This window comes from Pollicipes pollicipes, unplaced genomic scaffold, assembly GCF_011947565.3.
Source record: "Pollicipes pollicipes isolate AB1234 unplaced genomic scaffold, Ppol_2.1 Scaffold_6138;HRSCAF=7277_pilon_pilon_pilon, whole genome shotgun sequence".
NCBI lineage: Eukaryota > Metazoa > Arthropoda > Thecostraca > Pollicipedomorpha > Pollicipedidae > Pollicipes > Pollicipes pollicipes.
Genome location: NW_023596818.1, coordinates 37,619,384 through 37,647,038, shown reverse-complemented (window position 1 = coordinate 37,647,038; position 27,655 = coordinate 37,619,384). Strand labels below are relative to the sequence as shown.

The following is a 27,655-nucleotide window of genomic DNA, read 5'->3' as shown; positions in this document are numbered from 1 at the left end:
TGATCACAGATTTTATACCGACAACCGCATTGTAACTCGGGCAAAATCAATCATGTCATGACGAAGTTGAGATTTATAAGCAATTTATGCTAGATTTTGTATCTTTCATTTCAGATATGGTGCTTCTAGTTTGGGCGCAAAACAGCGTTCATGTTTCGATAGTGAACTTCCGAACAAGTGTATTGTTGTAGTCAAGTTGATGCGGATGATGCGTGATGCGTTGATGCGTTGCTGTTTGTGATAAAGTTTGTAATGGACTGAGGCATCATCAGATAGCCTAAGCACACTTATAGGTGTGGTTTGAGTTTTTGAAGAATGAGAGGTGAGGTGTGAATGGATTTATACGCATTTGATTCGGGCTTCAGAAACGGATCTATGTTTATTGCAATTAGTCGTGTTTTCTCTGCATCAGTTCACCGTCATTTGTCAGTCGCCGTGAAAGGGTGAAATATACCATGTACGTAGGTTCAGAAATTTCAAATATACACCCGTGATTACTCACCACCAATTGTGCATCATCTGTAGTTTTGTGGCATACTTCACTGCATGCCCTTTAGATACAAATGGTTTAAAAATGAAAAATGTGAAACCACTACACTTACTGATAAGCTCACTTGTTTTGACAATGAAACAAGCTGTATTCCAGCCAATCTAATATGAGACCTAATCTCAGGGTTATGGGGTGAGCCTAAAACTGATGTTTTATGTGGAGGTCCTGAGCTTCTGAGATGTTGGGTCAAGCTCAGGTCAAGGTCATGTGGCCAGTTGATCTGGGTGTTTTAAAGCTTCAAATCAAGTAACCAACTAGCCTCAATTAGGGATACATGTCTAAATCTTGCACTAGCAGGGTAAGTGGTAGTCTTCTGCACAGATTTAGCATTCCTGATAGGCTGGAAGGCTAGGGTGGTGCTAGGTAAGGGCTCAAAGTTCAGTGGGATAGCGGTGACTAGTAACATCCATCACATGTGGCATGCTTTAGGTCAAATCCTGTTAACATCATCTTTAGATGACAGGAGTAAAGCAAGGAGGGTTCAGGGCCTGGAGCCCCCTAGGGCTGCTTTCTCATATTGTTGTAGATGGCTCCTGATAGAAAGTTAAAAACCTGTGTAAGCATTCCCACTGAGCTCTTCCCCCTCCCCACCCCTACCTCATAAGAAAGTGCTGGCTGCACCCTTGGTAAGTGACCTGCCTCAGCAAGAATGAGTGTGAAAATTTAGCTGTTGAGTTATAGAAAACTTTGGTGTTTTGTTGTTTGGGGACTGCACTTAGCTGTGTTGTTGGATGCTTATATCACCCATGGGACATTAACTCAAGGTCTGCTTGGTTGCCTGGTTGAGGTGCTTAGTGAAGGGCCACTTGTATTCAATGGGTCAAATTGCAAGGTGATGCACATGCACATGGGAACTCCCATGAACTGTTCATCTATAATGTTACACATGGAAGGGGGAGGAGTTTTAATCATGCATAACCAAAGTGGAATAAGGGGAGAATGGTTTGGTCAGGTCATCAGTACACTTAAGTGTAGCTGCAAACCATGGTAAGGTATCTTTTGACCTGTTTTGAAATGCTTAAACCAAAGACTGTCTGCTTTTATTCATTACAAGCAACATGTTCATCTTTATTTTGGCACCTCTAGCAGGCCCCATGGATGCTACCTTTCTGAGATATTATGTTATGCTTATCACAGCCTATGGGGGAGGGTTTGCATCCAGCATTACAAGTTGATAACTGGGGGAAGGGTAGAAAATGTTGTGAATATGTGATGTGATTTGTTATTGCTCCTATCAGTTATTTATTATTATTGCTCCCAGACTGCACCTGGATTCTGAATGGTGGCAATGTATTATTGAAGAGTTGGCCACCAAGGAAGACCTGGGGAATATTGTAGACAACCAGCTTAGGTTTGTGAGTGGATAGTAGTACAGTACCCTCATTCTTATTCATCATTTTTCACATCAACAGATGAAGGGGATTGATGCAACACCCCTGCTATTTTGGGATTAAGAATGATGGAGCTGAAAAGGCAGCAGATTGACCCTAGGGATATCTAATGATTGCCTGGCCCCTGTTCCTGAACCCATTTGACCATTGCTGTAGCCTTTGTCACAAGCATATGACGACTGTCATGCGACGTCTGTGTCACGCTGGATGTAAGCATCACTGTTTCCACAGGTCTGGTATGGCAACAGCTGGTCACAACTGTGCCCTGTTTTCTACAGGTGCAGTGCTCGCTGCTCTGGTGGTGTTGGCCGTGTGCGGCAGCTGCGTCGGTCTGCGCCGTCACGACGTCCACGGCCTCCTACTGCCACCACCAAACGTCCACAATGCCCCGCTGCCACCAGACCAGTGGTTCACCCAGAAGCTGGACCACTCCCAGCCCAGTGACCTGCGCACCTGGCAACAGGTGACGTCACGGGCCGGTGTCGGCGGCGCGACTCGTCTGTGCCGAGTCGCTCGCAACACCCGCGCCACCACCCGCATCATGTCAACTGTATCGCCCTCCTCCAACTTTGCTGCCTGGTCTTGGGTACTGCATCGCCCTTGCCCTGGTCGTTGGTCGCTGGCGCTGCGCCACCCTCTTGCGACTTATCATTGTTTGGGGCCGTAACAGCCTGCTGATGCTGCCCGTCTCTGGCGCGGCTTGATCGCTTTCCTCCGACGAATCGACGCCGTGTTTCTCCGCAGCGCTACTTCACGAACGACTCGTTCTACAAGCCGGGCGGGCCGGTGTTCCTGATGATCGGCGGCGAGGGCAAGGCCAGCCCCGTCTGGATGGTGGCCGGTCAGTGGATCGAGTACGCCAGGCAGCACAACGCCCTCTGCTTCCTGCTCGAGCACCGCTTCTACGGGAAGAGCCACCCCACCGAGTGCGTGCGGCACCACGGCCAAGTGGGACGGCCTGGAGTGGGCTGAGGCTGGTGACGTCTTGGAGCCTCGAGGCGTGACTGTTCAGGCCAGCCGTTCGCAGGCTGTCGTAGTAGCCGAGGGCGCTGATTGGGGACTGGCTCACAGACAGTGGGTTCGAATCCCAGATAGTGTAGACGGTCTGCCCCTACAAGTATGCATGGTGATGTGGCAACCTGCCACAGAGCGGTATCATTGTAATGTGGGGTGATCGTGGCGTTGTCTGATATGACACTGATGCGATTCCTATGATGTCCATAGAATGGGCCGCGGATAAAGTAGTCCGTTAAACCAAAATCACATGACTTGGCTGATGGCCCCAGAGGCGCGTACAATTCATTGCTGTGCAGGAATTCTGAGAGGAAGACATCGCTGTAAACCCGTGCGAATAAACGCGCAAATGTGCATGCTGATACCGTGGTAGGCAAATAACAGAGCTAATGGTGGCATATCTCCGTCCTCACATCCTACCCTCTGACCCGTTGTAGGGACATGAACATCAAGAACCTGCGCTTTCTGAGCTCTGAGCAGGCGCTGGCCGATCTGGCCGCCTTCTCGGCCGCCATGAACGTGCAGCACGGCCTCGACGCCAGCACGCGCTGGGTGGCGTTCGGCGGCTCGTACCCGGGCAGCCTGGCCGCCTGGTACCGGCTCAAGTACCCGCACATGGTGCACGCGGCCGTCTCGAGCAGCGCGCCGCTGCACGCCCAGACCAACTTCTACGGTGAGTCGGCCGCGCGTGCCCCGTGACGGCTGTTGTATGTGGTCTCCAGCCGGGGCGTCGGCCAGGGTCGCGATCTGTCGTGTGTGGTCTTCAGCCGGGGCGTCGGCCAGGGTCGCGATCTGTCTTGTGGGGTCCCCAGCCGGGGCGTCGGCCAGGGTCGCGATCTGTCGTGTGTGGTCTCCAGCTGGGGCGGCGGCCAGGGTCGCGATCTGTCGTGTGGGGTCTCCAGCCGGGGCGTCGGCCAGGGTCGCGATCTGTCGTGTGGGGTCTCCAGCCGGGGCGTCGGGCAGGGTCGCGATCTGTCGTGTGGGGTCTCCAGCCGGGGCGTCGACGAGGGTCGCGATCTGTCGTGGGGGGTCTCCAGCCGGGGCGTTGGCCAAGGTCGTGATCTGTCGTGGGGTGTCTCCAGCCGGGGCGTTGGCCAAGGTCGCGATCTGTCGTGTGGGGTCTCCAGCCGGGGCGCCGGCCAGGGTTGCTATCTGTCGTGGGGGGTCTTTAGCCGGGGCGTCGACCAGGGTCGCGATCTGTCGTGTGGGGTCTCCGGCCGGGGCGCCGGTCAGGGTCGCGATCTGTCGGTCAGAAACCGCGCGGCATCGCCACACGCGGTGCGCGACTCCAGTGGGCTCTGTCTGTAACATAAAGTTTCCAGCTGGCCTCGCTGTAGACCATCAGAAGGTATTTCGTATTGGCAATTGGCGTATTTGAAAAGACCAGTGGTAATCAAACAATGCGATGCATAACGATACTTAGGTGCGATGTGATCGCCTTATGTCAAGTTTGGCGTTTGTATAATAGAGGCTAAGTACTACTAATGGTTCACCGTCACATTTTTTAGCCAGTTGTTAAAAGTCCACCCCCTGTGTGAAGCAGACGGGGGCTCCGTAGTACCTGCAAGCCTTTGACGGGTGTACACTGGCGCTTCTCCGCGGGCTCCGTGCGGCCCTCGTCGCCTTCCCCCCCCCCCCCCCCCCCCGTTGTTGGCGAGCCGCGGTCACCCTCAGAGTTCCTGTCGGTGGTCTCTGACGCGCTGCGCTCCGAGTCCGGCCAGGAGTGCTACAGCGGCCCTCCCCCCCCCCCCCTTCCCGTTGTTGGCGAGCCGCGGTCACCCTCAGAGTTCCTGTCAGTGGTCTCTGACGCGCTGCGCTCGGAGTCCGGCCAGGAGTGCTACAGCGGCGTGGCGGCCGCCTTCTCTGAGCTGGAGCAGCGCATCGGCGGCGGCGACGCCGGCCAGCTCACCAAACAGTTCCAGTGAGGGAGCCGGCCGCGCCCCGCCACGGCTGCGGATGTTGCCGGCCAACAGCCCCGGGCATTCGGGGACGGCCGTCGGGAGTAGCCGGCCGGGTCATCGCTACCGTATGGATATATATATATATATATAATATTATATATATATATATATATAGATAGATATAGATAGATAGAGAGATAGAGAGATAGATGATAGATAGATAGATAGATAGACAGACAGACAGACACAGACAGACAGACAGACAGACAGACAGACAGACAGACAGACAGACAGACAGACAGACAGACAGACAGATATATATATATATATATATATATATATATATATATATATATATATATATATGTGTGTGTGTGTGTGTGTATATCATATACATCACTAAGATTCAAAATTTGCTGTACCTTGTGGGAGAGAATGTATCTATGAAACATCGAGCATGAAGTGAGTGTTCATGTTCCTCATGCTTGCGACATGTTTGACGACTGGGAAACATCCATGATATACCTAACAAAGCTGAATTTTTAGTATGAAGGTTTGCCAGGGCTCAGAAAAGATTGTTAAGGCTTAGTTATGCCTCAACGTATACTCAACTGTGGCTGAAAGAAAGTGGCTGAAAAAAAATGTATTTTGGTAGCGTAGGCTGCTTGGGCAGTGTGGGCCTGGAGCTCTGGCTGTCGCTGCGCCGCAGACTGTGTGCGCCGCTGAACGTCTCGGCGCCGGAGGACGTATCCAGTCTGGTCTCCAGCCTGGCCGACCTCTTCGAGGGCACCGTCCAGTACAACAAGGACAACCGCGCCTTCGAGGGCGCCAAGGACGCCAACATCACCGTCACCACGCTCTGCGACGTGAGTTGGCCTGAACCAGGCCGCCAGCTGCTTGGGTGCGACGAGGGCGTGATGATCACGAGCACAGCAAGCTACTTGAGATGCCTCTTACGAGACGAGGCAAGAAGAGACCAGTGGGCGGACAAGGTCTGTTTTGGATGGCCTGTGGATGTGGTCTGTCTCAGACCATGACCCCTGGGCAGCTCTCTCAGATCATAACCAGTGGGCGGGGTCTGTCTCAGACCATGACCCATGGACAGGGTCCGTCTCAGATCGTGACCAATGGGTGGGGTCTGCCTCTCCAGACCATGCCCAGTGAGTGGGGCCTGTTTTAGACCATGGCCAGCAGGCAGGGTATGCCTCTCCAGATCATGACCAGTGGGCGGAATCTCCCTCTCCAGGTCATGACCAGCAGGCAGGGTCTGCCTGTCCAGGTCATAATCAGTGGGCGGGGTTTCCTCTCCAGATCATGACCTGCAGGTGGGGTCTGCCTCTCCAGACCATGGCCAGCGGGCAGGGTATGCCTCTCCAGATCATGACCAGGGGGTGGGGTCTGCCTCTCAGATCATGACCAGCGGGCGGGGCGGCGCGCTGGACCGGCTGGCCGAGGTCAACAGCCTGCTGATGACAGCCCATGGCGACAAGTGCCTGGACTACACCTACGAGTCGGCCATGAAGAAGATGCGAGAGGAGAGCTTCGACAGCCCCGACAACAACGGCAGTAAGTGCCTGGGGTGGCTCAGCCTATGGCACGAGTCAGGATCGGCTCATTCTGTGGCACGAGTCAGGGTCGGTATAGCCTGTAATACGAGTCCGGGCCGGCTCAACCTGTGACACGAGTCAGGGTCGGTATAGCCTGTAATACGAGTCAGGACCGGCTCATCCTGTGACACGAGCCAGGGCCGGCTCAGCCTGTGACACGAGCCAGGGCCGGCTCAGCCCGTGACACGAGTCAGGACCAGCTCATCCTGTGACACGAGTCAGGACCGGCTCATCCTGTGACACGGGTCAGGGCCGGCTCAGCCTGCTTAGCCACCAGCCAGTCCACACATGGCCCACCGTGTGTTCTGTCTTGCTTAGCGCCCCGTGTGCAGCCATCAGTGCTACTTGAAGTCTGGTGTCTGCTTCCTAATCGTGGGCAATGTTTTTCTCTACCCGTCACTGTTTTCCTTGCCCCTTGGTGTTGTGTCCTTTACCCCAGCGAAGCTGCGATGTCTGACCGCGTTATCGGGAAGTGGGTCACGTACAGCACGGCTTCTCTGTGTGAAGCACTCCTGGTCCCGGCGCGGACAGGCCGGCGCCGAGCGTTGTCCGGCGCGAGCCAAGCTGACCGTGTCGCCGGCAGTGCGCCAGTGGATCTACCAGACGTGTTCAGAGTTTGGCTGGTACCAGACGTCCGACTTCGTCCGGCAGCCGTTCGGCCACCGCTTTCCGCTCGCCTTCTCCGTGCAGCAGTGTGTGGACGCCTACGGCCCCAAGTGAGCGAATGTCCGCCCCCGCGGCGCTGCGGGCACTTGTCCCGTGTCACTTGTCCCGCCTCTTCTTCCAGTGTCCTGTGTCCCGTGTCCCTTGTCCCTTGACCCTTGTCTCTTGTCCCGCCCCTCGTCCTGTGCCCCGTGTCTCTTGACCCTTGTCCGTTGTCCCGCCCCCTCGTCCCATGTCCCTTGTCCCCTGTCCCTTGTCCCGTCCCTCGTCCTATGCCCCGTGTCTCTTGACCCTTGTCCCTTGTCCCGCCCCCTCGTCCTATGTCCCGTGTCCCTTGTTCCTTGTCCCTTGTTCCGCCCCCTCGCCAGCGTGTCGTATCCCTTGCCCCTTGTTTTTGGCTTCCATGTGGTGGCCGCTGACAGAGCGTCGCCGTTCCGCGGCAGCCCTGGCGCGGCGAGCCCGCCAGACCACTCGGCGGTCGCACAGAGTCATGTGCTCTGGAACCATGTAGCATGTGGCGTTTGGACCGTGGAGGCCGGGCTGACGGTGCACCGCCGCTCGGCCGGTCGTCGGGACAGCTGATGTCTCGCCTCGCTGGCACCGGTCTCCTGAGTGTGGGCTCGCCCCCGGTGCTGGCGTAGCCGAGCTCGGTACCGCCGGTGGCTCGGTCGTCTGGCCGGGGACGTGTCTCCCGCGCAGCACGAGCCGCTGGCCCACGCTGCTGCGGCCCCGTCCGTCGCTCGGCCCGCTCCGGCAGGGGTCCGGGCAGTGGGTGTCGTTGCAACCAGCCCGTTTGTGAATGGGATGCGTCACCCTGGTTTTGAGAGCACCGAGGCTCTACGATGTCGAAGGCAGGAGTACTGTCCACACGACCTCTCCTCAATTCGAGTTTGAGTTATATGTATTTTGTATATATATATATATATATATATATATATATATATATATATATATATATATATATATATATATATGTATATACAATATACAGTAATTATTAGTTTCTATCGCGTTCCGTGGTTTCCCCATCAGCAAAGTGGCGTCACGTTGACCCCACCTACTTCCGACGTGGGGACCGACGGGCTCCCCGTCAGTGCTCCCAGCGGTGCGCCACCTTCAGTGCTCCCCACCATCTCCCCGGCGAGCTCAGAGACGCCGGGACATGGCTGCCCCTCCCGCCGCCACACGCACATCGAGCCCTCCGCTGCTGCCAGGTTCAACAAGGCGTTCATCGAGGCGGCTGTGGCGGCGACGAACGTGCGCTACGGCGGCCGCGGGCTGCGCGTGCGGCGCGTGGTGTTCATCAACGGCAGCATCGATCCTTGGCACGCCATGGGGCGGACGGCCACCCGCCACCGGCACACGCCCGTCATCTACATCAACGGTCAGTGGCGCGCGCGCCGGGCGCCGTCTCAGCGCGCCGGCAAGCGCTGAGACGGGCGGTGGTGACTGCCGGCGGCTGATGTCTGCAGTCTGGGAGGCATTCGGGTGTCGCCGTACGCCTGTCCTGGTGATCAGTAATGTTTTGTTTGTGTGGATGGCGTTGACAGGTGGAAGGCTGTCATTGCTTCCTCTTGTGCATGTCACATCACAGCCGCACCGCGCCGGCGCCAGCCTCAGTGTAGCAGAGAGTGTGCCTGCCGGCGGGGCCGATAGACATCATGCAGGACTTCCTAGCGGTGTCGGCATCGTGTAGTCCGCCTGGCTGTCCCTGCCGATCAGTCACCCCTGCGCGGCCAGGCACTGGTCTGCCACACCGTACACCACGCCGCACATCGCACACCGCACACCGCACGTCCGCCTCGCCGACCGACGGACGTGGCTGTGCGGCTGTCCGCCTCAGCCGTCCACCAGCCGCACGTGGGCTACTGACGCTGCCTCCGTGGCCCGCAGGCACGGCCCACTGCGCCAACATGTACCCGGCGCGCGCCTCGGACCTGGCCGAGCTGACGGCGGCCCGGCGCAGAGTGGGCCGCCTCATCACCGCCTGGCTACGCGAGAGCCACCAGTGACGTCACTGGAGCCCAGCCGGACGACGACTGGGCGGCGAGTCACCTCGCGACCGCTGACTAGCGACGTCACTGGAGCCCAATCGGACGACGGCCGGACATCTGGTCACCTCTTGACCGTGGGCCGGTGACGTCACTGGAGCCCAGCCGGACGACGACTGGGCGGCAGGTCACCTCTTGACCGTGGGCCAGTGACGTTACTGGAGCCCAGCCGGACGACGACTGGGCGGCGGGTCACCTCTTGACCGTGGGCCAGTGACGTCACTGGAGCCCAGCCGGACGACGACCGGACATCTGGCCACCTCTTGATCGCTGACTAGTGACGTCACTGGAGCCCAACCGGACGACGACCGGACGGTTGGTCACCTTGGTGACCGTTGATCAGCGACGCTACCAGCGTGCGGCCGGTTTGGAAGTGTGGACAGTGGTATCGCAGCCACAAGGAGCTTATAAGTATCTGGCCAGTCCGTATTAAATGGTCGTTGCTTGGATATTGTACTCTCGGGTATACACCTTGCTGTCTTTTAAGGCAAGTTATAGACGTATCTGTGCGCCATTTATGCTAGGCCAAGCCTCAATATGGCTGTTGAAACCCAGGGAATGTCCGAGGTGCTCAATATTCAATAGCTTGCTGCCCGCTTTGCAGTATGACTGCTGCCATTACTCATACTATGGTTATGCTGTTTACTGCGACGTTTTAAGACAGCTGTAAATTTGCTTGGTTCCGTAACCTGAGATCATGATGGATGGTCATATGCCACGCCATTTCTGCACTCGCTGGGCACCTTTGAGCACGAGCGTGTGTTTCTCAATACTCGAAATGCCTGAAGCTGTCGCTCGAATCACCATCGCGGGGCACGAGCAATCGTATCAGCCAAGTGCATGTACCATTTGGCTTATCCACCACAGATTATGACAGGCAGATGCATGGATGTGTAATCGGCTTTATGCATCGAAGGTTCAAAATGTGGAATGCCTATCACGCTGTCATTGTCGTGTTCTTCCTCGCGGAGATGCCTTTGGCGTACGACGGGAACGTATGTCAGTAGCCTGTGCCTTCCAGTTGTTCCACACGCCAGGGGTCATCGAAGTACAGCCTTTCCTCGTGACCTGGCCGTGAGACAGATCCTGTATATGCATCGAGACGTGTACCTTCTTTGCCGGAAGTTGGCTGTGCTATAAAAGGAGTTGTAGTCAGATGTTCTACGCTATGGGAGCATCATGGAATCCCGCTCTTACAAGTGCCAAATATACAGTACTCGGTTTTGCACGTATGCCGCCTGTCTTTCATTCGTGAGCGCTAGGAGCATGATCGGGAAAGTGCAGATAGCTTGCACGAACATGAGCATCTGTTTCTTTGAGCTCCTGTGTTTAAATTCTCGCGGTCGGAAAATGCTGAGCCCATTAGATTCCACGCGTAGCAAATGCTAAGCCCGATGATTACAATGTTGCGCATAAATATATGTTGTGCTGTGTGATAGACGCTGAACTTTTTACGCTAGTTGTCGCAAGGCAAACGAAATCTTACACCCACTAGTATCCAAACATTTGGCGATTTGGTGGCATTCTGGTGCGCTAATGCTATTTAACTGAGGATTTCTGGGAGCATTCAACGATAGCGAGTGTCACCGAAATCTGCTAATATAATTGCTTTTAACAAAGTGGTATTTGTCACGGAATATGCTCTTACTGTCGAGTTGGCAGTGCGGCGGACACTTGCCACAGTAAGCGCGATATTTTGAGGGTTTTTTTGTTAAACACACGAGTCTTGGCTGGCCAGTTTCTAAATTGTTTGAAAAATTGGTTTTCGAGCCCCCTTACCCTACGTGCATCCATTGGAGCCGCCCTCAGAATCTCCATCATCATGTTGACTTGCCGATTTTCTCTGCCCGTACTGAATAAAGGCTGTCGCTCCCAATCTCGACTGTTGAATCAATAGGAAAAGGCTGTAAGCATTTGGCAGGTGGTGATCAGTAGGTGAACATGTCCACATCATGATGAACGCCCGGAGCTTAATTTTCTGCATGCTCCTGTACACAACCGCCATTTGAGCTGGTTCTAAATGACCGTGTATGTCCATTCAATGGAAGCCAAAGGTAAGCGGCACTGCGTCAACATTTCGTTGGCATGGGAAGGAATAATAAAGCAGTAAAGCAAAATTATCCGCGGCTACCATATTATGCGCTACCATTTTGATACCGATTGTGACGCATCACGTGCATTCGTGAGGCCGCTAGGTTTTTGGTGGACGCTGTCTTTTCATTGCCGCATTTTTTATGTGGACTGGTGGTGAGTTCCTGAGGCATGCTTTTCGTGCTTTATGGGTAAAGCGAGGAGTAGAATTACTGGAGGTATACAAACGCAACACGCGAAGAGGTTTGGTCTCGTGGCGCGTGAATTTATTGAAGAGTCACCCTAAGTACTGGCTCGTTGAAGGAGCGAAGAGGGTCACCATTGGAGGATAGCAGTGTGAGTTAGTCATTCGAGATCCAGTTTTTCGGGATTAAGGAATTTTTTTAGTTAATCTGTCACTTAGTCATCCGCTGCAGGGTGTGCTGACTGCTCGTCATTGTAGTCAAAGTGATCATATGGCTGGCAGGGAAAATGTATCATCCAAATTATAATCCTTCATGACATTTGTGATTGCTCTGTACCTGGCTGGGATGTCCTAAGGCCAGTAGCTCAAGGTCTTGAGATCTATGGGCTGGATGGACAATGCCTAGCATTGCAGTAGGCTAAACTTTGCTGCCAAATTCCAGCGTGAAACTGGACGCCATATTTGGCTAGTAGACTCAGTGTACACACAACAGACCCTGTTCAGCATGAGGTCTGATTCCAGAAATTCATTCCTTCACAGCTTTAGGACTATGTTATGCAAAATTCATTGTTAAGCTCACATAGTGTGATTTTGAGACTGCTGTGAGTCATGGTCATACCTGAAATATATAGTTGGTTCCATGTAATCTTCATTGGTGGTTCTTTCTAATATTATTTAGTTAAAATAGCTCCATAACCCAGTGGATCTACAGCTTCTTTTTTGCGGACTGTTACTAACATGTAATTATTTGCTCCTTGATCTGGTGGTACTGACAGCAGATATTTTGGGCAGCTAGTTTGTCTTTCTCAGAAAGCCTAAGTTCTCCTCCAATAGCTTTAAATTCAGATCCAACTGCAGAACATTTTTCATGCCTGGCTGGGGCTTGCATTTGTTGTTATTTCAGACAGCTGGCTTAGACTTTGGTTTGGGTCATATTAACAGCTGACTGCATTCTGAATTGTTATCTCTGCCTCAGTTTCTTGTGATCTTGAAATGCTGGCTTTAGCTTTGTCATGATGGTTTTTCACTGCAGTAGTGACTGTGCCTGACAAAATGGCCTTGCAAGCTGGGTCACTCCAACATACCTCACAAAGTTTCAAGGTCATGACACATGCATCACTGAGAGCTCAATAGCACCTGGTCATTTCTAGGGACAGTTGACACCTAATGATGGCTGGTGAACCAATTGGTGCAAATCATAGGTGTATAATAACACAACACAAGGCAGTTGTAAAGCAAAAAACATTCCACCTACCTTAACACCTTACATTGATTGCTCTGCAAACCCAGGTGGTACTCTCTTGTCCCATACAGCTGTAGCAGATGTCATAGTGGTGGTTTTGTTCATGCCAAAAATGGTTTTGTTGCTGTGAAACAACATTTTACTCTAGCACTGACTATGGCTTCTTCGGCCTCCTAGTTTTATGATAAGGTGATTGATAAGTTTAGCTTTAACTTCCCTTTTCCAAAGCTCAAAGCCCCTGACTTCGGCTTGGGCACCGCGTGTACGAGCTTCCAAGCCACTGGCTTTGGATTCAGCTTCAGGTTTCAAAATACAAAGCTGTTGGCTTCGTGTTTGACTTCGCAGTTCCAAACTTGAAAGCCACCAGACTTGGTGTACACTCCAGCTGTATGGTCCGCTGGAGGATTCTCTCTGTACATTTAAATGGGTTCAGCTTTGCTGCAATCTTAGGATGCTAATATCTTGACCTGACTTGGAGCCATATTGGACTGGTCTTTTTCAATGTGTCACGTCCCACGTAAATCGAATAGGGAAGAGTAGCCTCGCTGATATTGCAGTGTTGCGGGTATTTCGCGCCTAATCAAACTGACTGCATGCAAGTACCCTCAAAATACTCCAGCACAACTTTTTAGGATGGTGGCATATTTTCTGAAGACCTGCTGGCGGTATGATTAGTGACTAGGCTTATAAGCCCGTGAAAGGCACGCCAGCAGGTCGAGATGGGCTGCTCATTACACCATTTCCGGATGTTTGGCGTTACGAGATGGACTGCAGCCTCGTCCGTAACCACACCTCGAAGAGAACGCGTTTTATTGATGCTGCTGATCCAGTAGATGCTTTTTTAGTTCATGTCATTATTTATGGTTATCTCCAAAAACAGAACGTTTTGGACTTGAGAACTTCCGTTTTGAGCACGTCATGCAGCTTGACTGAATGCGTCATAATTATACGGGCTTTTGAAAAATATAAAGTTATCTCCAACGTTTTCAACATCATTGAGGCTATTTCAGTGGCAAAACCATTATCATGCTAAGAGGAAAGGCCTTGGGACTGTTCGGACACCATAATGTCATGTGGTGCATCGTAGAGGCGTCACATCTCGAAATGAGTTGGAGGGGGTCTGAGCTCTGAAAAAAAATGCAGCCTGTCCCAGAACGCGACAACAAGCAATTCTATTCCCGGATTGGCCCTCTTCTCAAAGTTGATGGGGGAGGGGCTGGAGCTCCTCAAATGAAAGCTGAACAGGCATGGGTGGAGAACATGTCAGTACACGACCGCTTCTACTGAGGTGTGAGCCTCATGTTTGCCGCGACACGATTTCTGCACTTTTTCACATATTTTCTACACTTTTCACAAAACTTCAACGGAAACAACTTTAAGCGATGTTACACATGCTAGACAAAGTAGCTACGGACAAAATTGTTACACGATGTCACTTCTGCTCACTCAAGCTTCATTGTGAAAATTACTGCATTATGCATCTTCGGCTGATAAAATACTGCACGAGGAAACTTCTTCACACAAAACTAAGTGGAAGCGTCGCTGCTTTAACACGTGGCCGCTATGGATGCAACATTACATCTATAGTCACGCGACATTACATCTACTGTCACGCAACATTACACTCACTGTCACGCAACATTACATCTACAGGCAATAAAGTTTGCCGTTAAAACTTCTACACGACAAATCAGCGTATGAATTCCGATGTCGTTCGGCTGTTACGGACATAAGTTGTGGTTGTCATCGTTCGCATCAAGACTGCCACCGACGTAAGTTTGACGTCAACGACATACTGCTTCTTTATCATAGGCTTATCTTTCAGCATGTGCAAGAACAGCACATGTGCGCATTGTACCCAACTTCGACATGGTAACAGTTCTGGCCCACTCCCCCACCTCCAAAGGCAACGCACGATGGGGTTAGAAAGGACACAACCGGGCACAACGCGTCGTTTATGATCTGGGGGGACGCTGCAGTGGTTAGCCCTTACTGTAGTAACTGACCATGTGCATCGTGCGATGGATTCTGGTGAAATTGCTCTGTTTGTGGTCTTGGATCGTTCAAAATGCTTTGGCGTGATGGATCACGGAAAATTACTTTGCAAGCTAAATATGTACGGCGAAGACAGCCATTGGCTAGATAACTAGTTTGAGAGACACACTCAACAGGTGAGAATAGCTCTTAGGGACGGAAGTGAAACCCTCTACGAGTCACTGCCGAACACAACTGGAGACATTTAAGTGGAAGCCTGAGCTGTTTAATGTTTTCCATATTCTCGAACGAGATGAACTTGTATACCGACAGCTCTACGGTGGTCCAGCTTGCCGACGATACCCGACTGCTCATTAGTGGCTGTAAAGAGCAGCTTGCAGATGTTGTCATTCGTTAGGAGACCTCTCACAGAATTTGTTTACTGGCTTAACCAGAAAATGAAGATTAAGGCGGCAAAAACTCGACTTCTGGTAATTGGAGCAAAAGTTATGCTTCGTGATTTTCCCAAAACTACGATCCAAATTGGAACGTTGACAGTAACTGAAACCAGAGCTGTCAAAAATCTGGGTCTCACGATTGACAGAGACCTCGCTTTCAACCACACATTGATCAACTGAGAGCTAAGTGTGCTGGTACACTCATTGCCCTCATCCACGCCAGCTACTTTGTTCTGCGCTATGTTCTGCGGCAAAACATGGAAGGACTTGTGATATCCTCAGTTCGTGACTGTATATCCATTTACGAAACATACGGCACCAATTTTTGCACCCGTGTCATTGCAGGCAAAAAGAAGTACGATCCAATTGCAGAGGAAGCAACACGTTTAGGCGTTTTGTCCGCTCAAAATCTACTAAAATATCACTGACTAGCTCTTACGAAATCCGTGCTCCACACAGGACAACCGACAAACTTGCGGGGATTATACCAGGCCGCCCAGAACAACTACAGCACTCGACAGACAGGACAACGTAAAGTGACGCGAGCCGGGACGAACGCCGGGAAGCGTAGGCTTAGCCACGGTGCTGCAAAATTGTTTAACCGTCTGTTATCCTGTATGCAAAACACCAGGCACGTGCCTCGCTACAATGCAGATGTGATGCACCGTATGCAGCGAGGTGACCAGCTGAGCTGAGCTAGGCTGCTGCGCTGGTTTGTGAATTTTTTGTTGTTTGAATTGTGAAACTTGTGAGCTTGTTCTTCCTTGCCTACCGTTTATTTTTGTTTTTAATCTTGACGTGGTTTATGAAAAGTCTGGAAGTATTCCAGGATGTAACCGCAATAAACTGAACTGAACTGAACTAACTTGCAGGATGCTCCCGGGCATCTGCAGTTACCCAATACTGGTCACACTCACCATAATACTGGTGACAATTATTGATACGCTTGAAAATGTTTTTTTTCCATCTTCCAGAAATCCCTGTTCATAATGTTTGCTGCAACTTATCCAACCTGGATGACGATGCTCTTCTCGTCTGGACCCCAGGACTATTTTTTCAGAGCGGTGGTTGAAGTCAGCGTATTGAGGATTGCTAGCACTTTTAATGAATACCTGATGGACGTGCCAGCTGAAACAGCAGAACAATCGAAATACCAGCACTCTGTCAAGCTCCCATATCTGTACAAAGAAGGGGCGAAGATCCTCAAAGCGTATTCAGAAAAGAAGGGGAGCCTGAAGACTCTGGTGTACGCCACACGTCAACAGCGAGTAAGTCGCATGATCCAGCACTAGGCCCTGCTGTTGAGCCCCTTCGGATCTTCCATTGCTCATCAATCGCCCGCAGCTTGTCTCCATCACAGGATGGTTTATAAAACGAGTCATATGCTTCTTTTGGCGCCGTTCATAGATTGTATTACGCATGGACGGTGAGGGGTTTTGATGGAGCGCAAACGAAGAGAAGGTGGTTTCGGACAGCGCAACGTTCTTCCCCTACGTGGTTGTAATTCGTGCTGAAATATTTGCAGTATTGTGACCGGGAAAGAGGGATCTCTTGGCCGGCTTTACCAGTGTGCTATCGGGGTGGATACCTGGGGTGGGAGATTGGGGGGGGGGGGGGAGGAGGGGGTAAAGGATCGTAACGTGATGTATGGGCGGCCCCTTTTTATAGTTGGTTTTAAATATTTCATTTGAAAGACATGCTATAGAAAATGGTGCATTTGCATTGGCGAGTGTCAGCGACATGCGTCCGCACGTCCGGCGGAGCCGTGCTGTGCCGAGCCGGCGTCGTTCGCTGACGCCGCCCTGGTAACATATGCCGCCGCTCAGCTGTACCGGCGCCTGCTGGCACTCGTGTCGCGCGCCGTCGAGCACGCGCCGGCCGTGGAGGCGGCGCTGGCGGCGGTCGGCCTGCTCGCCGCCGAGCCCGGCCTGGAGCCGAGCACGGCCGCCTGCTGGCCGCCGAGCTGCTGTTCGGCGCCGGCCGGCTGGGCTCGCGCGCGCGGCCCGTGCTCACCGTGCTGCGCTACGCCGACCGACTGCGCGCCGCGGCCGTCGCGCCGGCCGCCGCCGCCGTCGTCGCCCGCCCCGCCGCCGCGTGAGTACCGCCGCCGCGCCCGGCCGCTGACTCCGGCCTGGTTGCAGGTGTGACCGCCGCCGCCGCGTCAGCCGCCGCCGCCGCCGCCATGAGTCTGCCGGAGGAGCGGTTCATGCACTCGTCCATCGAGCGACGCACGACGCGCACCAACGTGCTGCTCAACCTGTTCGTTTACAGCGTGGCCATGTTCACGCTGCCGTTCGTGGCGTTCTACGGCGCCGTGCACGTGGCCGAGGATCGGCTGGGTTACGCCGAGCACGGCTACCTGTGGGGCACGGCGGCGGCAGTGCTCACCGTGCACGCGCTCATCGCCATGTTCGTGTGGGGCGCGTACAAGGAGGTGCGGGACGCCGAGATCGCCTCGGCGCCACGGCAGATCAGCCGCCAGGAGCTGGCCAGCCGGCAGAAGCAGCAGTGAGCGCCGGCGGTGCCGTGGGCAGTGCCGCGGCGTGAGAGGCCCGGGCGGCGCTGGGGGCGGCTGACCGTGACGGAAGCGGACAGTGGCGGCCTCACCGCGGGAGGGTCAGTGTCGACCTCACAGTAACGGAGGTGCGTCGGTGACCGACCGGCGGACACGGGCGTGGACAACGGAATCGAGTCGCCAGTGGGACGATGCCGACTGTGGTGACGTGGACCAGGCTCTGGCGCGTGGCCTTGCTCCGTTCTGCTTGTCCTCGTGGCTGCTCGTTCGTTGTGACGACAGAGTCGGTTGTCGTGAAACCACGTGATCACAGGCCTTGCCGGTCCGGAGGTCGGCCGTCATGAAGCAGAAAATTTACGCGGGGTTATCCGGGTCTGATCGAACGTGTCAGGGTGCACATTAATACAATATTCACTGCCTTGTTTTGGGCTACATTCCAGGTCCGCATGTTGTGATTTGTTTCTGATTTAGCATTTATGCCAGGTATTACAAGACCGTTTCAGTCCTCAGGCTGCTGAACACGAATTGTGTACTTGCACGAAGTCAGTTGTTGTCTTGTGTAGGTCTTTACGCGGACCGTCACTAGATTTTTTCGTCATGCGTTTGTAGGAATATGGAACTTTGTATGCGCCGGGAAGATCAGATACGAAACTGGGCAGGTTTGTTCATGAACGATGGACGACTTTTAGGCAGTAAAAGCAAAGACTTATGTGCGAATTGGAATGTTGGTATCTGAGAACGGCAAGGCAATATATTGGACAGATTGCAATGTGGGCGTTCTATGGGTCAGTGAGATCACCAAAGAAAGGAAGACACCGTCGTCCATGCCCTCCTCTGCGTTTGAATGGGCGGTGCCACGTTGCCTGTGTGCCATTGGAGAGTTCTGTGATTTCACTGTGGTATCGCCAGTGACGTGGCAAAACCACGAGCCGAGTACCTTACACCGTACCGCCACAGCTGGCTCGATACGGCGTCTCATTACTCGACCGTCGGCGCCCCCTCTATTGGACCTGGAAGGGCGGGTCCTTAGTTGGGGCACACCAGGCCAATAATGGAAGACACGAGGACTGATCGATACGCTGTGTTCTTAATAGCGCTCACATCAAGTGGAATCGGTACAGGGGTGCGTCCAACGCTGTTACAGTCATGGGTCGCTCGCCCCTGTTGTAGAGCTGGTGCTGGATAAACATGAAGTGATCACTCTTCGCTCAGCTTGGTCATTTAATGTCCAGTGCGTCTGTGTTACATCACGCAACAGATGGCGACTGTAACGAATTTGCCACTGCAGCAGCTCGTGCTGAATTCACCTAGCAACTTCCAGCTGAATTACGCGATGATTTCCCCTGCCGTGATCCTCGATCAGCAGCGACTGTTAACCAGTCGCCGGCAGGGGTTGTGCCTGTCGTTGGTGTCTGCCACGTGTCTGTCGTGCCTCGCGCGCTGGCGGTGGATGACCGTCCGTACCCCGACAGCGCCCCGGTACGCGCGGGTCAACACGCTCCTCGCTTCCCTGGATGACGTCACGCGCCAGCTGACGGCGGAGGGCTGGGAGCGGGTCGAGTACCCGGCCGACGTCCGCTACGAGGAGTTCATAGCTCTTGTCAAGGTGCGTCAGGGGCGGGCTGCTAGGTCTATTGTCATGGCAACGAGTGGCTGCTCTGCTCATGGCTGAATGAATCCTTTACTTTGACACAGAGGCTTCCGAGCAGAAGTCGGTAAATTCTGCAGGCGCGCAAACCAAAGACTTATATATCCGTATAAGGGCGCTCGACGCGTAATACCGCGTCGTCAGCGAAGCGCGTAAGCATTGCTGAGACCAAGCCGGGTAGGATGGTCAGGTAGAAATTGCTTCACGACTGAATCTGCAGATCGCCTAGACTGGCAGGGTAGCATGGGCTAGCGAGGACCACAAGCCCGTGTGGACATTGGCGCCGCGCCGCTGGGTGTGGCATGCCCTGGTCATGTGACGCTCCTTGCATGACCGTGTCGTCACGGGCGACCGCTGCGCCGGCAGGCGCTGGGACCGTCTCAGTTCTTGCTGGATCTGCACGTGCCCGCCCTGCTGGTGTTCGCCGCTTGGCACGGAGCTGCACGAGCACCAGCTATACCGCAGCGGCTGTCTCATTCTGCAGGACAATGGTGAGACACCGACGGCCGGCTGGCCGCGCGCGGAGGCCGCGCTGGACCACTCACCTGGACTCCACCAGCGGAGAACAGGGATGTCCGCCCTTCCTGCCAGGGTGAAAGGCAGGCGACGCTATATAGCCTCAGCAGCTGAGTGTGTCGTAAAGCCCCAATGACAACAGAACAGAGGTGATGCCAGCGCTATGGGGCTGCTAATTTAGTGTGTTGTCTTGCTATGTACCTCATATGCCAACAGGAGGATAAAAAATGCTAAACGTACTAAAATAAAAAGGAAATTTAAAATACCGAAAGACTGGTGCGTCGCGTGACATCAGAGGTGACCGTAAGATTTACGCCATTGCGTGACTAATGATCCAGTTTTTATTACAACGCGGGGAAGACTCGAGCCCTTTCGCATAGCGGCGTGTGCGACGGCACCCCGGTGCAGAGCTGCCTGCCACCTCGGCGTGTGCTCCGTGCCGCCCTCATGACCGTGCTGTCCGTGCTGGCCGCCCTCACTGTGCGCCGGCCAGGCCAGCTGCCTGCCGCTTCGGCATGTGCTCCGTGCCGCCGTCATGACCGTGCTGTCCGTGCGCCGGCCAGGCCAGCTGCCTGCCGCCTCGGCGTGTGCTCCGTGCCGCCGTCATGACCGTGCTGTCCGTGCGCCGGCCAGGCCAGCTGCCTGCCGCCTCGGTATGTGTTCTGTGTCGCCGTCATGACCGTGCTGTCCGTGCGCCCGCCAGGCTAGCTGCCTGCCGCCGCTGGCGCTGGCGCCCTCCCCCGGCGAGCAGGTCCTGGACGCGTGCGCCGCGCCCGGCATGAAGACGTCTCAGCTGGCGGCCATGATGCAGAACACAGGGTGAGTCGGGCGACGTTCAAAACAGGGTTGTGCGGTGGGGTAAGGAGGTCAGAACTTACGAATAAGTGTCTTGGTCACACCAAAAACACCTGTCGTTTTGCAAGGTGAAGCGTTGCAACCTCCCGGTCGAGTATTTCGGAAATCAGCAACAAGCAAGAGCGAATAATTGCAGATCCGGTAGAGAAATTGCAACATGAAGTACTGTTACAATAACGCGTCATGTAATCAGATTGAACGCGATCAGTGTAGCATTGGCCGTATATTTCATCTGTATAAATGCCAGATTGATAATTAATTCGAACGGATGGGCAGTTACATGGGCGTAGCGAAGGACGCTTTTGGGGGCATACCTCCTCCCCCCCCCCCCCCCCCCCCCGCCCCTCCGTGCCTGGGCGGGGAGCCGAGGGCCAAAAACCTCAGTACATGTGCAGCTGTTTAAGGCGCCCTTTAGATTTTCAAAAACACCAAAAACGGGCCATCGAGGCATCAAATGGTATCCCAAGCCTGAGAGTCCCCGAAGCATAAAGGAAGGCCTCTATAGCGACGAAAATGGGCCCTTGGCTGAAAGGCCCATAGCCCCGATTTGATCCCTCTTGGGAGAACCTCTCCAGTACGCCAGTTGTAATGCTACTTAGATTGTTTACATGACTGTAACTGTCAATGCGTTCGGAGGATCGGCCTGAAAGTTGACAGTCCGAAATCTGCGCACAGACCAAGAATGCCAGAGATCCATGCGAACTGATGTTTGTATCGCCGACCCCCGCCCCGCCATCTGATCTTGCCCGCCATTTGACCTTGCCCGCCATCTGACCCGTCTGCCGTCTACCCCCCCACCAGTCATCTGACCTTTTCCGCCATCTAACCCTGCCCACCATCTGACCCCGCTCTCCATCTGGCCCCGTCTGTCTACCCCACCAGTCATCTGACCTTGGCCATCTGACCGTGCGCACCATTTGACCCGCTCTCCATGTGACCCCGTCTGCGGTCCGACCGCGTCTGGTCGGCAGGACGCTGGTGGCTGTGGAGCGGGACCAGGCCCGGTTCCAGACGCTGTCCCGGATGCTGCGCCGAGCCGGCGTCACCAACTGCCGGCTCATCTGCGGCGACTTCCTCCGCCTGCAGCCGGCCGACCACCCGCAGCTGACAGCCATACTGCTGGACCCATCCTGCTCCGGCACAGGTGACCCCTCGCTGCTGAGCACCTCCTGTTCCAGTTTAGGTGATCCCTCGGTGCTGGACCCCTCCTGCTCCAGCACAGGTGATCCCTCGCTCCTGGACCCCTCCTGCTTCGGCACAGATGATCTCTTGCTGCTGGACGCCTCCTGCTCCGGCGATTCCTCGCTGCTGAACCCTCCTGCTCCAGCACAGGTCTGGGTAGGATATTGGTTGCCTGCTCGGAATCAGACACTGTTAAAGGAAGTGGTCCACAGTTGTATGGGGCTTTGAACCGAAATAGCCATCTGGAAGATCATTCGGCGGAGTTCACAGCCCTGCTCTTTTTCAGATCTTAGTCCATCTAGTTTCTGAGTTACACGCCCGCGAAGTTGTGCAGACGTTTACGTGCAGACTATGGCAAGGTTACTCGGCATCCATGACGCCATAATTACGTCATTCAAATCCTGCCAATTCATTGGCCGCGTGGCGATCAAGGTCAAGACAAATATATTCGTCAATTTGTTCATACCCGGCGTTTGTGAGCACGTTCCCAGATAAAACAGACTCCATTGGCTCCTAATCTGTGTTGTGAAATGTATAATGACGCAATCAAACAGTGATGTATGAAGAGGCATACTTACTATATAGAGAAATTGTGTTGTCTATTGTAATATTTTTCACTGGAAGCATACCAGTAGTTTAAAGTGAGCTTATCTCATACCATCTGATGCTTGCTTCAGTATTTTCAGATGTGGAACATTCCCTTTAAGATATTGACCCGGCAGGGCCACCGGACACCTCATGTTCACAAGCCCACTGGGCCGCGAGTCTCTGTTTTCCCGTCTCCAGGCAGCGCGCGCCAGGAGTCCCTGAGTCCCTGACTTCCCCGTCTCCAGACAGTGCGGACTGGGAGTATCTGGCATCTCCATCTCCAGACATGGCAGACCAAAGTCCTTGACCTTTCCCTGCCTCCAATCAACGCGGAACGGGAGTCTCTGACGTCTGGCCGTCCCCAGGTATGGCAGGCCAGTCTCTGACGTTTTGCCGTCCGCAGGCATGGCAGGTCAGGGTCTCTGACGTCTGGCCGTCCCCAGGTATGGCAGGCCAGAGACTCTGACGTCTTGCCGTCCCCAGGTATGGCAGGCCAGAGTCTCTGACGTCTTGCCGTCCCCAGGTATGGCAGGTCAGAGTGTCTGACGTCTTGCCGTCCCCAGGTATGGCAGGCCAGAGTCTCTGGCGTCTTGCCGTCCCCAGGTATGGCAGGCCAGAGTCTCTGATGTTTTGCCGTCCCCAGGTATGGCAGGCCAGAGTCTGACGTCTTGCCGTCCCCAGGTATGGCAGGCCGTGAGTCGGCGGACTCGGTGTCGGCGGACCGTCTCCAACGGCTGGCAAATCTTCAGGGCATGCTGCTGCGCCACGCCCTCAGCTTTCCGGCCGTCCGACGAGTAGTTTACTCCACCTGCAGCGTCACCGAGCGCGAGAACGAACAGGTGCGTCGAGCCGGACACGGCCGTCGCCGGGGAGCGTTTCTCGTGCTTGACGGTTTTGGTGGTAGCTTTGTTACGGTGGTTTACGAGTTCCTTTAGTTTACGCCGCGATGCAGCCGGCACCGAGTGGGTTGTAACGTATCACGTCCATCATGTAACGTATGTTGTAACATCATATCATGTAACGTATGTTGTGGAAACTTTGTGGTGGCCATCCTGGAATGACTGATGAGATGGAATGGCTGGAAATTCCCCGCCGTTACTGCGCTCGTACCCTGGTAGCAAGAGACGCTCAAGCCGTGACTCGCTTACGACACCGCCGGTCATGTCGATGTCTGCTGGTCTTTGTCCTGACCTCGTCCACTCATCAGACTTAATTGCTAACCGGGGCATAATCGTGACCTCTACTACATTGGGTCGTGACCTTGTCTAGCCCAAATCGTTGCCTCCGCATTGGTCACGGTGACGCCCGACCCCAGCTGTGGCTCATGTTCTTTACATCGTAACCTTTTGCGAACCTGGTCACGACCTCTTCACCGTAGCCCGTGACCTCGTCTGACCCGCCACGACCCCGCCTGTGCAGGTGGTGGCGGCCACGCTGGCGGCTCAGCCCTGCTGGCGGCTGGCGGCCACGGCGCCGGCCTCCTGGCCCGGCCGCGGCCGGCCCTCGCTCTCCGACGGCCAGCACTGTCTGCGTGCCAGCGCCGAGCACGACCTCTGCAACGGCTTCTTCGTGGCGACGTTCGTCAGGGCTGCCGAAAACGAGGCTCGGCCGGGCAAGCACAAGGTCAAGACCAGGAAGCGGCAACCATGCGACGCGGAGACGGCTCGGGCGACAGCGGAGACCACAACCGGAAAACGTGCTGGCGGGAAGACCGCCAAGACTGTGGGATCGGCTGACGGTGAGGGCGCGCCCCCCGCCGAAGAAGCGAAAGCGGTCCAAGTCTACGAGGGAGTCACCGGTGACCGGGGAGGACGGCCGCCGGGGTTCGAACGGGACCGCCGACGAGGCAGGTGGACCGAAAAACAAGGCAAGCTCGATCACGGGCAAGAAGAAGCGGGCGCCCAAGTCCAACGGCGTTCGCGGCGAAGCGGCGGCCGCGGTGCCCAGGCGCCCGTCAGAGCCAGCCCAGTGCAGGTCGCCAGAGAGGTCAGTCCATTCAGACCCTCAAATGAAGACCCATGCGGTGAGTATGAAGAACGTATCGGGGAAAAGACTGTCCAAACGCAGAAGAAGTCTGGCGAGAAAGAAGGCCCCAGGGCCCTGAAGTGACCAGCTATCGCGTCCGGCATGCCAGGAGGGATGCACGGTGATGCGACTGCTATAACTTGTTCGACTTTTCTGCTGGTAATACAGCTTTGATTTCCATGTTTATCTGGCACCATGAACGACACAGACATATTTCCTGAATGAACACGTGTACAATACTGCATCATGCGCATCCACCACCAATGATTGATTTAAAGGCAACTTTTGATGGCCTTTTTATTTTACGTCCGACAATCAAGCGTGTCTTTCAAACACATCTACACCCCAACAATAAATACAGTCATAGGAAGGTAGACAGAGGAAGAACAGTTAGGTAAATAGCGCTTCGGCGCGAGTACAAACTGCAGAGGTGCTTAGACGCCCCATAGGCTAGACATCTGCACTACTGCCAAGACTGGTGCCACTTGCACTTGCCCCGAAAACCACGTGGAACAGAGCTTACGATGCGCCCGCTGAGCCAACAGCGTGCAGGTCGTCAATCGGCAGTGAGGGGTTTTGGACGACTGTTGGAGAAGCCCATCTCCACTTGAGTCGCATGATGGGTTCCGGATTACTTCAGATCCGTCGCAATACTGAGAGGACCGCGTCATCACTAGACGGATGAAACTGACGTAACGGCTCGGTACAACTAACACACCCATCCCGCATATATTTACCATTGCAATGTCCCGCCGACATGATTGGAATTCGTACACGCACACGCACACGCACACACAGTCCGGCAAGAGTTCATCACACTGCTGGTCCCCCCGGGAGCTCGCCACGCATCGGCGGAGAGCCCGGCTCTCTAACATCCCCTCTGCGCGCCGCTCCCAGGCGCCCATCAGATCGGCACTGCCAAGTCAGAGCGCGACGACAGCGCACTGGCGACAGGGCACTCGTCACCAGGCGAGGAGAGAGCACTGGCACCAGGTCGTCACCAGACAAATGCCGAGAGCGCGTTGGACACTAGCCCAACAGAAGCGCGCCCACACCCTGTCACCCGTAGCGAGGCCCAAGTACTAGCTCGTCACCAGATGAGTGCCCCTACTCCAGCTCGTCACCAGTAGAAGGCCGAGCTGAGGTAAGAGCTGGCCGACGACAGCCAGCCGGTGGCCGACTTGAAGAAGTCTCCGGTGGCGACGGCGCCCTCGCCAGGCGTCACGTCGGGGTCGTCCTCGGGCAGGTACTCAGGCGGCGGCTCTGGCCGCGCCTGCTCACTGGCACGCGCGCGCTCCGACACGGCCACCAGCTGCTCCTCCTCACCATCGGCCGTGATCCGACGCACCACGTGGTACGCGGCCATGTTTTCCGTGTTGTCCACGGCGCCGCCCAGCGCCGCCACCGACACGTGCTCGCGCACGCGACACGTGCAGCGGCCGCGGCCCATGTCGTACACGATCGACACGAGGCCGCGCACGCGCACCAGCGCCGCTTCCAGGGCGTCGCGGTCCTCGGGCGTCACCAGGCCGGTCACGTGCAGGGTCACGACCTTGCTGCGGCGCGAGGGCGGCCGCGGCCGGTGTCGGGCGGCCTGCCTGTCCTGCTGGCCCGGCTCCGGCCGCCGCAGGTGCGCCAGTGCCGCCTCGGTCTGCGAGAGCACGGCCGCCGGGCAATCCCTCATGCGCAGACACTCGAGCGCCTGCACTAACCGTACGTCTGCTGCAGCTGGCGCCGCGACGACTCGGCCTCGCACAGCAGCAGCAGCGTCTCCAGCGCCACCCCAACGATCTGGTCGTCGCGGTCCTCCAGCACGTAGGCCAGGAACTGCACGACTGTGCTGTCCTTGGCCAGAAGTGATGCCTTGTCCTTGTCTGCAGCGAGCTCTTTGTACTGCTGCAGGGTTTGCAGGGTCATGTTTCCAGCTTCTGACATTGTGCAGACCCTGCAAGTTAAGTGCTGCCCTTTAGACATGTGTGCAGAGGTTACCACACCTTAAATGTGACTGGGGTATATTTCTGTTTTGATGCCATTTTATGCAGTCAAAACACAAAAATGTTCAATCTGCCAGCATGTTAGGGATTGACTCCAGTGGTGGTTATATATATATATATATATATATATATATATATATATATATATATGTATACACATTCTGGACCAGGACATTTCCTTAGCCATAAAGCAGGTTGATTGGGCAGGAGTATCAAAGGATTGGAGCAGAAAACAATCCTGTTGGCAAAAAAGTAGGAATAAGTGGGCTATCACATAGCACAAAGACAGTGGAATATCCTAGATAGCTGCACCACCAGTACACAATTTTTGCAAACAAGATCAGCATATAATGCATGGTGCCTCACAGGTAATTAATTAAAGTGCATGAAAAACTGCCATAAAATCAACTGGGTTTGTCTTTGATAGATGCATTGGTAACTCAGTTTTCCACTGAAAGCTGTCAGCTTTGGTTGCCTTCCAAGGCATGGGAGAGTGTACTGTCATTAACTCCCATATGGTGGAGGGCACACTCAACACATATGGCATACATGCTACAATTTGAGTGTAGATCACTCCCTAAGCCATGCAACTGCTGGTATTGGCTTTTGTACTGCACAACAGCAATAACACACAGAGATGGACAGAAAGAAGGATGAAATAAAAAGTATTGATGTAGATGTACTCAGGCTCATAACTTTGCTGTGCATTGTATGTTATGTTCTTAACCTGGTTTTCAATTCAGCCATCATACTATTCGTGCAATGGCATCAAGTTGGTTGCTTACTTTGTGGTGAGAAAATCACCTGGAATGAACATGAGCATTGTCAAATAGTCCTACAATGATGCTTGCTGATCTGCCAGATGACCATATAGTGAATGCTACATGAAATGAATTTGAGATACATTTTATCTGAGACAACAAAGTACTTATGGCAGGCTAGATAACCACAGCAACACTGGATCACAATTAATTTTATCAGCATGAAGGTAGTAACCATTGGAGTCAGCTGCCTGATCAAGGGATTGTTTAGGGACTTAGTATTACCAGATTTCAAGAGCAGGGGCCCAGATGACCTAACCTGACCTGACCTGACCTGACCTGACCTGACCTGACTGGCCTGGCCTGGCCTAGCCTAGCCTAGCCTAGCCTAACCTAACCTCCCCACCCTATCCCCTTTCAACCATCTCCTGTTGACATCCAAGA

At 54.3% G+C, this 27,655-nt stretch overlaps 2 protein-coding genes and 1 pseudogene across 2 annotated transcripts; 2 read left to right on the top strand and 1 right to left on the bottom strand.

Moving 5' to 3' along the window:
- The first annotated feature begins 50 nt into the window (after window positions 1-50).
- Window positions 51-10,618, top strand: LOC119105690 (putative serine protease K12H4.7). The gene is made up of 10 exons (XM_037229161.1): window positions 51-322; window positions 2,220-2,404; window positions 2,686-2,867; window positions 3,393-3,628; window positions 4,741-4,876; window positions 5,566-5,722; window positions 6,266-6,422; window positions 7,047-7,179; window positions 8,341-8,510; window positions 9,020-10,618. The coding sequence occupies exons 1-10, from the start codon at window positions 316-318 to the stop codon at window positions 9,136-9,138; spliced, it is 1,482 nt and encodes a 493-aa protein (XP_037085056.1). The 5' UTR covers window positions 51-315; the 3' UTR covers window positions 9,139-10,618.
- Window positions 10,619-11,430: 812 nt separating this feature from the next.
- LOC119105650 (28S rRNA (cytosine-C(5))-methyltransferase) lies at window positions 11,431-25,542 on the top strand. Its single transcript, XM_037229110.1, has 11 exons — window positions 11,431-11,604; window positions 16,188-16,395; window positions 16,954-17,004; window positions 17,325-17,619; window positions 19,115-19,248; window positions 19,657-19,716; window positions 20,510-20,625; window positions 21,633-21,805; window positions 23,113-23,270; window positions 23,851-24,229; window positions 25,526-25,542. The coding sequence occupies exons 2-11, from the start codon at window positions 16,243-16,245 to the stop codon at window positions 25,540-25,542; spliced, it is 1,536 nt and encodes a 511-aa protein (XP_037085005.1). The 5' UTR covers window positions 11,431-11,604; window positions 16,188-16,242.
- The window catches only part of LOC119105691 (armadillo repeat-containing protein 1-like), a 39,761-nt pseudogene continuing 37,290 nt past the window's right edge, over window positions 25,185-27,655 (bottom strand).